The sequence below is a fragment of the Anas platyrhynchos genome, chromosome 2 (genome assembly GCF_047663525.1).
Source record: "Anas platyrhynchos isolate ZD024472 breed Pekin duck chromosome 2, IASCAAS_PekinDuck_T2T, whole genome shotgun sequence".
NCBI classification, from domain to species: Eukaryota; Metazoa; Chordata; class Aves; order Anseriformes; family Anatidae; genus Anas; species Anas platyrhynchos.
Window position 1 is genome coordinate 141858973 of NC_092588.1, and position 14537 is coordinate 141873509.

At 41.0% G+C, this 14537-nt stretch overlaps 1 protein-coding gene across 2 annotated transcripts in view; it reads left to right on the forward strand.

Moving 5' to 3' along the window:
- The window catches only part of GPR158 (G protein-coupled receptor 158), a 195308-nt gene that overhangs the window by 70976 nt on the left and 109795 nt on the right, over positions 1-14537 (forward strand). For both annotated transcript variants that reach the window (XM_027450618.3, XM_027450619.3), the window contains exon 3: positions 9932-10034. In XM_027450618.3, the coding sequence (XP_027306419.1) occupies positions 9932-10034 (103 nt within the window). The remainder of the gene's footprint in view (positions 1-9931; positions 10035-14537) is intronic.

The window sequence follows — 14537 nt, forward strand, 5'->3', positions numbered from 1 at the left end:
AGATCCAGTCCATCATGCTTTGTGAACCGGCTTCTGGCAGCTGCTGAATAATAGAAGGAAAACTCCAGCTTGTGTCCTCTCCAGCGGATATACCGTGTTACTTGTTATTCATGAGTCCCTGTTTTCATTCAGATTCATTAAATAGAATGGGTGGGTGATACATGCCTCTTACTGCCTAGAGGCTACTTTGATTCATGTGATTCAGTGTTACCTTTCTGCCACTTGCAAGTACTTGAGAAAGAAGTAATTACAATGCAGATAAACTTGCTGAATTTTCTGACGTTCTTAATGATCCCTGGGAAATTGGCTTCCAAATTTGCACTCGCATGCTTTTTCAAACAGCGTTACTCATGGTAACCCTGCCAGGAGTGAAAAGGAATGTGAAGTTGCAGAGTTCCTGGTTCCAGGGATTGTTTGATGCTTTGCTTCGGTTTCCTGCTGCAAGCTGGAATCTAGGATGGAATAGGATAGGATCGGTTAGAATAGAATAGTTCTGTTGGAAGGGACCTACAAAAATCGTTGAGTCCAACTGCCTGACCACCTCATGGCTAACCAAGAGTTAAAGCATGTTACTGAGGGCATTATCCAAACGCCTCTTGAACACTGACAGGCTTAGGACGAGAGACCTTGCAGAAGGATCTGGATACATTGGAGCACTGGGTCATCAGCAACGGTGTGAAGTTCAACCACAGCAAATGCCAGGTTCTGCACCTCAGATGGAGCAATGCAAGACCCAGGCACAGACTGGGCAGTGAGTGGGTGCAGCTCAGCAGAAGGACCTGGGGGTGCTGGTTGGCAGCAGGCTCAGCACGAGCCAGCAGTGTGCCTTGGCAGCCAGGAGGGCAAGCCCCATTTTGGGGTACAGTAAAGACAGCATGGCCAGCCTGACAAAAGAGGTGATTCTCCTGTTGTATTTAGCACTGGTATGGCCTCAGCTTGAATTTTGTATCTGGTTCTGGTCTCCACAATAACAAAAGGATGTTAAGGTATTTGAGAGTGTCCAGAGGAGGGCAACAAAGCTGGTAAAAGGGCTGGAAGTGGTCCTGTAAGGACAGGCTGAGGACACCTGACTTGTCTCTTCCGGAGAAGAGGAGGCATCTCTCTCCTATCCCTGTGGTGTTGCCATCTGCCATTGGGTTAACTCATTTCAGAACTGATGAAGCCACCAGCCAGTTTGGGACCTTGACTCAAAAATGGTGCATCACTGAACTGGGGGAAAGCAGACTAGTGAAACGGTTAGAGCTATATGTATTTCATCCTTCCAGCTTATTTTTGAATTCAACTTGTATTTTGGCATGCGTATTGCTGTACATCTCAGAGGATTGACTAAATGTGGATATATTTATATTGTAAAGATTAGTTAATACTGGAGATTTTTGCAAAAGAAAGCTGTCCTGCTTGGAGGTCTCCGCGGAGGGGGCTGCTACCAAGATTTTATGGCACCATGGCATGCTCATGTGTCTGGGCTGCTCCTTAGAGGCCCCTGGCATAGCACTGACACAGGGCCCCAGCAAGATATGACTGCAAGTCCTTTCCAAGCATTTTTTAAACCCTTTAAGCTTGCCTAGTGTTAAAGAAAAGGCTGAGTGAGCCAGGTAAAGCTGGCAAATACTGGGTGCTGGATTTTCATCGTGACAGTGGGGCACGCAGCACCTCTGCGGGACTTGTGCTTTGTAATGAGTGCTCACTCAGCATCAATTCTTCAATGATGCTGCACTAACCTGGGGAGATCAAAGTGGAGCTGGTGCTGTTGAGTGCTGAGAGTTCAAGAGGAAGTTTTTCTGACAGCAGTAATGAAGCGCTGCTACTGACTTGTGATGGGGCTTCAACAGCAGTCTGTCAGCCCATGGTATGCATGGCTCTTGGGCAAGAAGAGGAATGATGACTTTGTCATGAAATCGTTTCCTTTAGTATGCGAAACCGTGAAGGAAGCCTGGTGGTGAGATTGAAAGTAGTCAAGAAGAATTTGTAGTTATCTAAGCTCAGGTCACAGGTTAAATTGCTCTTAACTTCAGTTCTGAGAGACATCCCAATCTTGAGGATGTAAAATCTGGCTGTAACAGTGGAAAATATTGTTTGACAAGTAAAAATATTCAAATCCTGATACTACCCTGTAAGCAAAATTAACTATCTTGGTGGGGTGACTCATTGTCAAACTATAGAGGCAATGGGCAGAACCTAGCTGGGAGTTTTCTTCTACCAGTGACCACCAAGCAAACAGAAAGACTGTAGCAGACAGTGTCAGACTGTTTTGTGAAAAATAATGCTGTGTCTTCATTTATCAGTCAGTGAGGTGGCTGTTTTCCTTCAACTGCTGTGTAATGTGGCACAAATATAAAGGAAAGAATAATGCAAAATTGAGCAAAGATATTAAAATTCGGATCCTTTCCAAAGCCACCTTCTTGGGCAGGTTGCACACAGAACACCAAAGTAGAATTTCAGGAAGAAGTGATCTTATGACGGAAGGAGCATCCTTCATCCAACTCCACATAGCTGGACTCATCTCAAGACTCCTGGCGGTCTTGAGTGGTAAAACCCTCTGGAAAAATGAGCCAGCTTCTTAGTTACCTAAAGATGGACAGAATGCCAAAGAAGTGGTGCATCAGGTTATTGTAGTCTGTTTTTCTAACGCATTTTCTTCTGTTATTAATTGATGTTTAGGGGCACCAGTGGCAGCCAAACCTTTTCCTGTGCCTGTGGCATTGGTAAGGGCATTCTCTAGTGTTTCATAAAACATGTCCTCTTGATGTAGCTCTTCCCTTAGCAGGGACAAGAGTAAGTTAGCTCTTCTCTACCAGGATGTCACTCTGCCGAAGCTTGTGGGAACTGAGGAAGTCTCTCACCCCTACCACACTGCCTGCAGTCAGCCAGTAGGTTCAAAAAGTTATTGTGGATTGGGAAAACACATACAACTGTTCCACACCTTGCCAGTATGATCACATATGTCTTGCTAGTGTGTGGAACCAGCCTAAAAATAATGTTTAGAGTCAAGAAACGATTGCTATAGCGGTTGCAGAGAATTGCAATAGAAGGGACAGATGTAGCAGCTGGCTGGAAAGTGTTGGATCAGTAACGTTGTCCATGTTAACTTATTAAAACACTGTATACTATTTTCCACCACTTTGTTCCTCTGTCTGAATTAAGCATCTAAATTAATGATTTATTGTAGCAGCTATTTAGTAGCTTTTGGATGAACTGTAAGAAATGTTTCTCCTTTCCAAAAAGCAGGGCCAGCAGGCTATCCACACTGGTCGAAGTTTAAGAGATGAACTCTTTCTAAAGAATTGAGCAGTCTACAAGATGTCCATCTTGTAAATGGACATGTTCAGTCCTGTGAGATGAGCAGTGCAATTCCAGTGGACCCTCTGTTATTCTTTCCTATTCTGATTGAGCTTTCTTTGCTAAAACTGCTCTCATGGTGGGTTACTAGCCTGGACGGACTATTCTAGTGCTTCTTATCAGCCTTTAGAAGAGAATATGAATGGCTGTTCTTAAAATTGTAAAGAAATATTTTTAACGAGGCTTTGAATGTGCAAAATGGATTTCATAATGAAAGTCATTTTTATTGTTGTAGAGGTAATAGAAGGGGAGATTTTGCAAAATAGTGCTAGTTTGTTAATAATTTAGGAAAACATGAACAGGTGAGAGACAGCTCTGGTCCACCCTGCATGGGAATCAGAAGCAGGTCCAGCTGCTCCTCCACCAAAGGGTTTTGGAAATGCCTCACATTCTTGCAGAATTTGGCAAGCTCTCTTACTCCCCGGTGTTACTGTGTGGCCCGTCTCCCAAGCAAACTTTTGTGATGTTTCCTGCCAAGTCACAGATGAATGCAGAAGCAGTTGGCAGGATGAGATGTCCAGAGGCGAAGGACCTGTGTGTATTTTGGTGTATTCCTTGACAGCTTCTGGAAGGTCTTCTGCAGATAATGTTTGGCATTTCCAGTAGTGCTTATGTATAAAATATGAAATTATCCTAACAATGGGAAAAAAGTCTGGGAAGAGATTCAGTATTAAGATAATTCTCTTTAATGCAGATAAGACCATAAGGAAGCAAATTAGACTTTTCTCTTAGTTCTGTTTAACCCATGCTACCAGTAAAAATGCCTTAATTTATCCGCAATATGAATGAAACCTGGCCCTGAGAAAATGTCTCCAAGGTAATCAGGCTGCATTATTTAATGGCTATACAATTATCAGTCCCTATGGTGTCTGTTAACAGGTTTTCTTGTAATTGCAGGTTAGTTTTCTAGGAGAGGAAAAAATGGTAATTTTATTGTATAGCATATCCATCAGAAGCAAAGTTTGATATGTTTTTAAATGATATTCAGGTTACCAATGGCAATTACAATCTGTTACATAAAGAGATATTTTTCCCCCTAAAAGTAGCCTGACTGTTGCCTGCGCAGTTGTTTTCAGCACTAATGAAAAATCCGCCTTAAACACTGTCATTGCTTCAGAGCCTTTGAGTGTATAAACTACACATCTGAAAATGGCTGTAATTGTGTATTTGTGATCTGGACTGTGGAAAGCATCATTTGCAGGCTGAGGTTGGGTTCCCCATACGTATGACGAATGCTGCAGATGAGTTTTCTGATGCTTAGCCCCCTCCCCCTGCAGGTAACCTGCTTTCAAGCACTGCTGTGCTCACCGTTTTCCCTTCTCACCCTCTTCTAAGCAAGTACCATGATTTGTAATATCATCTATATTATAAAATATATTTCTCTTTGCAAAATGTGCCATTTCTACCATTTCTACTAGCACTTTTTATTACATTTGGCCAGTTATTTGCTGTTAGCATTGGCATCTCGGGAGTGATGGTCAGAGCCCAAATAGGGCCATTCCTTAGGGCGGGGGTTCTTGTAGGTAGTAGCCAAAGTGTCCTAATAAAAAAAGGTAACATGAGTAGCTTTTTCCATTTTATGACTGTTTTGACACATAGCTAAGATTAACACAAAAATCAGGCATTCTAGCTTTAATGGTCACATGTAGCTTATAATTATTTATATGAACGAGCTGAGACTCCTCATTATCACTGCTCACTCTGGTCCCATGGCTGAACAAAATCAGAATAATGAGAAATTGCATTAAAATGCAGAGTGGAGTTTTTAGCAAAGCTTCATGCCATTGGTTACTCACCTGAGACAGATATTTTCCTGATGCCTAACTTTGTTTTAAGCTGAATCAGATCAGCTGTTGGCGTGCTTGGTCTGACTCGGGATATAACAATTCAGTGTCATTGAGGAGAAAAAGTTACGGGAGCCTACCAGGTAACCCTGGTATATAGGTTATGGAGTGCCCAGCCCTGCCATTCCCTTTTGAAGCGAAATGGTGTATCTGAAGAGAAGAACCTTGTGAATACTGTTGTTAGCAGGCTGAAGCCTTAGCTGCCTGGAGGCAAGCTGCCAGCTCCCAGGTGTGTGCACAAGGCCCTGGGGTGCAAGGATGCTGTGCGCTTCAGAGGAGGCTGCAAACACATTTCAAAACGCAACCCTGCTCTTGGCAGATAAATGAAGTGAGAGAATGTAATAGGTAAAGCCTTTTCAATGACAAAACTGTCATTGACTTCAGCAGATGGATTTTTACTCTTTTATCTTCTTTCATTTATTTTCCTGCATGAGCGTGCCTGACACATGGCAAACAGGATGGGAAAGGAGCTCCTGGGGTCTCGTGGGACACCCCTCTGCTTCAGCAGCTCTTATATGCCAGACCCAAATTGACCTCTACATACAGAGTATTTTCTAGAATTCACACGTGCTGCCACAAACCACAGCGATGAAATGTGTTTATTTGCACTGTTTCTGTTAAATTTTATCCATCATGTCTTTACTCTTACTCCAACCTTTGAACAAGGAGTTGACTTTACCCAAGGCAGACATCCTCATCACTCTGTGCATGCAGAAAAAGCTGCTCACGTGCTTTGAAAAATTTGAAGCACCCAAGCCAAGGCTGGCTCTATTTTTAGTCTTCTTTTAATTTTTAATTTTTGTAATTCTAAAATGACTGGTTTTATCCTTCAGGTTGAGAATGTCACAGACTACATTTGTTTGGTGGTTCATGTAAGTTTCTAAATTAGATATAGCACATGATGCCACACACTTTCTTTTAAGCTATTAATTTTTTTTATTTTTTTTTTTTGCTGTCATTTCCACTTCTATTTTCTTGCATGGATGTGATGTCTGCTTTGTGCATCTGCTGAATACTTTGTCACTTGATTTCTGTCCAGTCAGATCTGATGAATGGCTTTGCCTCTTTTATGCCAGAAGATTTAGCTTAGACTTCCAAAGCAATTGCACGGTTTATGCTAAGAATCAATTTTCTTTCCAAACAAATATATTCTTTATCATGCTAGATTTCTCCAACTTTGTCATTTACAACAATCAGCAGAAAAATTAAACCAATACAACCTCTTTCTGCTGGCTTAGATGGTGCATCTGTGTTGATTCAGGACCCACTTATATTTATTTATAAAATAATTTCAAGGTACGTAATCAATATCTTACTCTTTGAGCTGACTATAATTTAAAAGCATAGTATTTGAAACTTGGGAATCATTTTCTTATACAAATATTATAAAGCTGAAAAGAAAATCTTGCGAACCTGGGAACAGACAGCTGGAATAGACAACTCTAACTCTTTTTTTTTTAGCAAAGGTTATGAAGCTGCTGTAAATTGTAACCAAGCAATCTATAAGAACTAATGGCTGGAAGTTAAAGCAATGCGAGTGCCAATTATGGGAGGATGTCCTGAAAGGAGTATCAGGGGAAAGCTCACTGTAGCTATCCTACATGAGTCCAGAGAAGGGCAATGAAGCTGGTGAGGGGTCTGGAGAAAAAGTCCTACGAGGAGAGGCTGAGGGAGCTGGGATTGTTCAGTCCGGAAAAAGAGGGGGCGACCTTATCGCACTCTACAGATACCTTAAAGGAGGCTGTAGTGAGGTGGGGGTTGGCCTGTTCTCCCACGTGCTTGGTGACAGGACGAGGGGGAATGGGCTAAAGTCGCATCAGGGGAGGTTTAGGTTGGATATTAGGAAGAACTTCTTTACCGAAAGGGTTGTTAGACATTGGAATGGGCTGCCCAGGGAAGTGGTGGAGTCACCATCCCTAAGGTGTTTAAAAGATGTTTAGATGTAGAGCTTAGGGATATGGTTTAGTGGGGACTGTTAGTGTTAGGTCAGAGGTTGGACTCGATGATCTTGGAGGTCTCTTCCAACCTAGACGATTCTGTGATTCTACATCTTTAACTGTTTGCCTAGGCACTTGATGTTGTGCGCAGAAGAGACGGAATTAAATTAGGCACAATTTTTAAAAGCTGATGACCACTGATGAGCAAACAGTACTCAGAAATACGGTGGTTTTATTCCCACAACTTTGCTTTCTCATTCATGATAAAATCTGAAACCAGGTCAGCTTTATGCTTCCCTTTTTTGCTTATGCGGAGGTATGTATTTTTCAGGCTTGCTTTTTTCCACTGCTGAGTTCTATATGGATCAAATCTGGTGTGACCTAGCAGCAGATTAATCTTACTGGCACCATCTACAAAGTCTGTTCTGAGCTGCTCAGTCCCCACGCTCCCGGTGCCCAGCACCTAGGAGCAACACAGGAGCTGTCTGAAATGCAGTCCTATTCCCAGTTACATTAAATAATCTTGCTGTTCTGTCAAGGTGGAGCCTGCTGGGCTGGGCTGTATGTGCTGCAGAACCTTAGGAAGACCATGATCTCCGTCACATTTGCCCCTGCTGGTTGATACAGGAGTAACTTGTAAAATATTTTCAAGAAGAGAGGAATTTCTTCATTCTAGGAATAGTTCCTATTTATTTGGCCACATGTTTTTTTGCGTTCTTCGTGCCTCACTGCTAAAATTTATTTAAAAAAAAAAAAAAAAAAAAAAAAGAGAAAAAAGACTTTAAATAGTTCTCTTTCCATGAAATGTTGGTAATCTCTGAGCACGCTGCAATTTCACAGTTTGAAACTGTATCTGCTTTCTGGAGGGATCCAGGCTTGCTTTCCCTCCTCCTTTCCTTTCTCCAGACTGATCCTTTTTATACCTTTGCATGGGATTTTATGGACTGCAAGAAATAGAATTTGAGTGATGGTTGTTATGTTGTACATTACAGCTGCCAAAGACAAGAAATACGGGTAATATATTACACCAAAGGAAGACAGCGGTGTTTGAAATCCTCTGTTCATTTTTAGGTTGTTGGTTGGTCAGAAACAATAAAAGGTTATGAACTTCTGTTGGTGTGATTACTGGATGTGTGTGATCAGTAACACATTTATTTTGATGCAGATTCACGAGGCTGTGCCACATTTTTATATGAAGAATTTCTGCAGTGAGAGCAGATTATTGATGTGGTCCTATGGGTGCTGTGGTATTTGAAGGATTCAGTTGAAGCTAGCTCTTTTCTTCCTTGGCTTCCAAAAGCAAATGTGTTATCTTTAGCAGCATGTGCATTCATCTTACAAAGAAGAAAACCAGAAAACCACAACAGAATTTTCCCTTGAAATATGTTTCTGAAGCACGATGACTGAAAGGGGCTGGAGATGATGGAATTTGCACATTCTTTTCCTTCTTTAGCTGCTTTTTTGTTCATGGCTGAAGAGGTTTTGCTGTCATTGGACTTACACATTCATCTCACTTTGAGGTCTCCTGTCCTCCACCTTGTCAACAGTCACATTCCTGTGGAAGATGAAGCGAGAAGAAAAATTATTTGCGCCTTCTCTTTTTTTTTTTTTTTTCTCTCTTTCCTCCTCTCAAGTTTACGTAAAGGCTGAATGAATTTTCAGTTTTCTTGCATGCTGGTTTCCTTCTTATTGTTGCTTTCCAGTAGCACCTGCTGGCCTGCACTGAGGTGCTGAGCTTGGCACTGCACACACACACACACATGAGAAAAGACTGCTCTGCCCACCTGAGGGCACGAGAAGCAAAGTGGTTTTCCCAGTATCAGGAGGGATTATGTCACAAAACTGAAATTTGAGATGAATGCTGGAGTTTTTATTAAATGTCAGTGTGGACTGTCCTCTCATGGTTTGCATTTGATTTTTAAAACTTATGTCTTATTTACTTAGCCCTGTCCCCTGCATCTTCCTCCCAGCCACAGGCAGGCAGAGATTTACACTTATTCTGAAGCCACAGACAGCAACAAACAAGCATACAGCAGCATACACTTAAGGAATTGAGAGGGCAGAAGATATTTTAGTTAAATCACTCTGTTGCCCACTGAGGAAATATGATTGTCTAGTTCTTATTCACAGAGGCATATCGTTACGGTACCTGTATTGGTACAGTATCTATATACTAGTACCTATGCTGATGGGAAAGGCGTTTAGGATGGCAGTCTAATTTGATGTGGTAAAGTGAAATAAGCATTATTGGGAAAATTCATTTACCAGTGTTTCTGCCTTCACATTGCCAAACTATATCTTTCCTCTGTGCTAGCCACAGCCTATTTCTTGTACAGAAGTGGTCTGATAGTAGATGTTCTGTCACCATCATAAATTTGTTTTGGCGTTCCTCACTTTGGACTTAAGCAACACATAGTAGAAATGGGATCTGGGGCCTGGGCTCAGGTTCCGGGCCATGCTCAAGATGCAGTGTGGACGGAGCCTGGCAACTGGGGACAGCTCACAGGGACAAATCTCAAATTTTCCACTTGGCTGGTTTGTCATGGGACAGGTTTGTTTGTAACTGTGCTGTTCAATAGTAATGAAAAAAAAAAACACAAACTACAAACAAAACCAACAAGTTGGAGTGAAATATGGCTATGGGAAGAGTCCCTGAGAAAATAAATATTGTCAGACTGGAAGGGGTGCCTGTTCATTCTTAGAAGTCTGCTCACAGGATCTTGTAATGTTTTACTTATGCTTCAATGTATATCTCAGTATATGGTTGTATAGTCAACTGCATTACTTTTCTTTTTTTTTCCTTTCTCGCAGTGCATGCCAATTAAAGGCCTTGGATTTGTGCTTGGAGCCTACAAATGTATTTGCAAGACTGGATTCTATCATCCCAACATCTTTTCAGTGAACAGCTTTCAGAGTAAGTGTCTTTGCTTGAGTCTTAGGAAAAGAAAAAGAAAGAAAGAAAGAAAGGAAACAGAGATCATTAATAATGCAGAGCTCCTTTTTATCCTAGTCAGGGTTATACAGTGAAATCCCAGTGGTTTGCAACTCTCGGATTATGTAATGATTTAAGGAGTTCTGTCCCTTTGGTTTGCCATTTGTGATACACTTGAGGATCCTGTAAAACATATCCACTTTAAGAACACTTGATTTGTAAATAAATTTAAAAATATGAAAAGAAGTCTTGCTATAGGGAAATAAAGACTTCTGACATCTGTGTTCAAGCACAAGTATTGAAGAATTTAATCTAATAATTGTCTCTGTTGTTAGGTCAAACTGGAATGTCCTAGCCTTTGGCTTTGTGTGTGCTTTAACTGTTTTAATTTTAATTGATTTTCAAAGGAGCATCCAAGAGAGCATGTCCAAGCTCTCATTCTTACAAACAGGCTAATAGAGGTGGGTGAGGTCTGAGTCTGGTTGGCAGTATGCTATGGATAACATATAGCCTACACTTTGCAAGAAAGCATGCTGTGTGGTACTTACAGCAAGTTAAAGGAAGTAGGGAAACAGAATTCAGTTGATACACAGCAGGAAAAATACAAGAATGAGCATCTTCAAAGGTGGTGACTGTTACTTTTATCATATGACCAACGTGTGATCTCTGTGCAGACTTTGCTAGTGAATCCCATCCCCAGCTTCTTGGCCCCATGGTACAGTGTACCTGAGAACTGGGTTAAATACACTGTTTGGTGTTAACTCAAGAGCTGGAAATAAAGCTTCTAAGTTCGTTCCCAAATTAGTTACTCACAAGCTCTGTTTCCCTATGTTAAAAGTGACGGGGTTTCTGGGCGAAAGGCGGGTAGCGCTTTTAATAGATATTCCTGTTTGTTTGATAACGGATATTCCCTGTTTATTTGCAGCCCCAAGTTCCAGAGATTTATTCATTTAACCTGTGTCATGGGATGGCCCATTTTTATTGATTTGGTCTGTTTTGGATATAGATTGGCCAAAGTATCTCACCCCTAACTTGGCCTATATTGTATCTCCTGTAATTATATGTAAGCATAAATAGCACTGTGTTTGTTTAAAAAATTATGTGGTGTTTGTTTCCCTTCCCTTTTCATATTGTGGAGTGTTGTAGAAGGCAGCCTTGTTATAGTGCTTTTTTTCTGGGCTCTCTATGAATCTTTTAATAGAAAAAGGATGATGCTTAGTTGCTCCTGCAGTGCAGTGAGTTATGATGGAGTTGGGATTTAACTCTTTGAATGAACATATGGAAAAACAAACAAACAAACAACAACAACAACAAAACATTCATAGTTTTTTATCATACCAAATGTCATAGACCACAGAAAAACAATGTGGCTAGAGACATTAACAACAGTGATCATTAGGGACAAGATACATTTTTATCTTATAACAGCTGTCTAAAGTGCAGATGTGTGGCAGATATTAGTCATCTAGGTTTACACTGTAGTCAGTAGGGAGAGCATGGCTCCCCTGGAGGGTAATCCTGCTGCTTTGGAAACTTGTCTTTAGATGAGAGAAGTAACTCTTTAGGCAAACAGTCTTTTTTTCTTTTTTATTTTCCCTCCATGTACGACAGAAGGAGGAGCCTACATTACTAACTTATATTGGATATTTTGCTTCTAAATAGCTAACATACAGTGAAATTTTCCCACAAAAGTGCTTGTATATACTGATATTTAAGGGGGTGGAATTAAATGATCTGTGGCCTCTCCAGTCTGGCCATGTGTTACTGTGAGCTAACATAAGCGTGAGGTTAGAAAAAGTCATTAATAAAGAACTGCTTTTAATTCATCTAGATGCAGCTCAATTTGCCAGCCTCTAGAGATGACTTCAAAATGTGCTAGTGGGAGACTGGAAGTGACTGAAATAATTGAAGAAAAAACACTGGTTCAAAGGAGCTTAGCCCTGTCACCCAACTGCATTCTGTAAAAACAAAACTAGAAAAGACAACAAGGTTAAAATGGCTGTAGTGTGTATTTGAAGGTTCAATACGATACTAATACATGGATTCTAGACATGATTCCTGCAAGTTTTGACAGAAACTGTCTGACCTGACGATCTCTTTGTGGTTGGTGAGGTGTGATGAAAAGAGAGAGGAAACTGTATAGAAATGTTAATGGCTTAGAAAGTATTCCTAGAGAAAGAAAATCAAGAGGCAGAAAAGATTTGCAGGTCTCAAGATAAGATCTAAGTAGGTTGATAAGTTAAAAATGACCAGTTTTGTACTTCTGTTGATTGGAAATTTGAATTCAGGGTTGTATCTTTAAATGATGGTAATTCTTAATGATATTTGGATTCTGCACCATAGCAAAGTAAGTTTAATTGCACATTAATTGCACATTGAGCCTGAAGTAACAATGTTTTAAGCAGGGGCAAGGTTTTGCTTTAGGTCCAGATTTTAGGTTCAGGTTGAGACTGAAAGATAGCTTTATAAATGGCTTTGCAGGGATGTTTGAGTCTCTACACAGTTTGCTCAGTGGGCAGGCTTAAAAGATTGCTTATCTACCTCCTCTGCAAAGTCAGCTGGAGACCTAATGCTGAGATGCAATGTTGCATAAACAATGTCCTCAGTAGGAAAGTTTCTGTTTTTCTGACTTAGAGCAGTCCAGTTTGGCTGCTCGCAGGGAGGTTGTGCAGCTTGTGTTGCAGATTCTAGATGGGACAGGGAAATTTGGGCCATTCTCATATCGATGGGGAAGCCAGGAAGGTGAGCTGTCCCAAGGCTGGGTTTGTTCTTCAGAACTGACAGTGCCAAAATATGTAAAATCATTCTCTTTTTGCTGATTTGTTTAATGTGGACTCTTGGTACTAACAGAGCACAGTCGTTGATGTATATTTCCAGTGTCTCTTTTGATCAGCTTTCAAGATTGAACTTTGCAGAAGTAATGAATATACAAATTATGACCACACAAAATTGCCAGGCCACAGTCACATAGGATTTGTGACTCAAGTAATCTCAGCAGAAACTGATTTTAGAAAAAGACCTATTTCAGGTATGCAAGTTGCTTTAACTTGCAAGTGCTTGAATACCTGGTTATGCACTTCCTAATAGTTCGCTTTTAGGAAGCACTGTGAACTTATGTTCTTTGCCTCACAGGTTAATCAGATATGCATTAGAAAATCCTTAATAGAACAGCTGTCATTTGTTCAACCTAAAATTGCATTCTTTAACAATACATTGACAATGAATCGCAGAGATTCCCCTCAGCTCTTGCTGTTTGGATGTGGAACCTGCCCTGTGCAAAAAGGTACTGGTACACCTCTTGTGTCTGGATATGAGACTGGAATGTCTCTGCCAGTGCAATGACCCCAAGTCCCAGGAGGGATTTCCAGTTCAACTAGAACTTCCCTTCTTTAAGCCTGCCCCTTATCTCTGATTCTTCAACAGGACTTACTTGTGCACATCTTTGTCTGTATGGAATCTCTTGCTGACTTCAGGGATACATTTCCAGGGTGAGGATTATGACCATGGCTTGCTGCAACTTTGAGATGCTACCAGATCCAGTTCCACTCACACATGCTGCTTAAGTTACTGCAGCATCACTCTAACGTTGTTCCTAATCCATATTATTAGAAAACAGCAGCAGAATCTGTCTTTTGTTCTGCTCACTGCTCAGCATGCTCCGTGCTCTTGTGCTTATCGATTAGACAGAAAAGGAAGACTGGGATAGAAGAGAGAAGAACTAGGAAAAATATAGTGTTCAGGCATTATTTTTATTACATTTCATATTAGTTTGTGCCCCTATTCCTGTTTTCCCACCAATTCTTTCTTTTCTCTGTCCATTTTATGCTTTTCTTTTTTTGTTACTGCATTATTTTTTTTATTTTTTTTTCTTGAGGGAGGTACTTGTATATATCTTCCTCATCCTCAGGTCTAACAGTGGCACAAAGTCTTTCAGCATTCACTGCAGTCTCACTTATGTCAGTGCTAAAACTACTGCTGCCTTACAGGGAGAAGAATTGGCTTATGTCTGTCTATTGTACCAGTGTTCAAAATATTTGGCCATCTTTTAGGGAGGAAAAAGTGATTTTCTTCACTGGAGGAGGCCTAAAAGAGCAGCTGAAACAGGGGTAGGCACAGCACGGTGCAGTCTTGGCCTGGCAGTGCTGTATGAGGCAGTCACATCACGCTTAGCTTGGGCTGTCTATGGCTTGAGGTGATGTTATATTGACTTTGTTGAAGGGATGGTGCCAGACATAAAAGGCAGAGTGGTTCGACTATGCAATGTCTGACAGTGCCTTGGGACAGAGAAACAGGGCAGGGGTGTGGGTGGACTTGGACTCCCTCTCCAAACAAGCTCCCAGTCGGTGGTTAGTACAATGGTCGGTCATTTGCCAAGAGCTTCTTTTAAAGGGTCTGAAAAGTATTCTTTCTTTTTAGTAAGGAGAAATAAAAAGTGGAGATTGTAAATAATTTCTTATCACATTGTATAAAATCTCAGGTAGATCC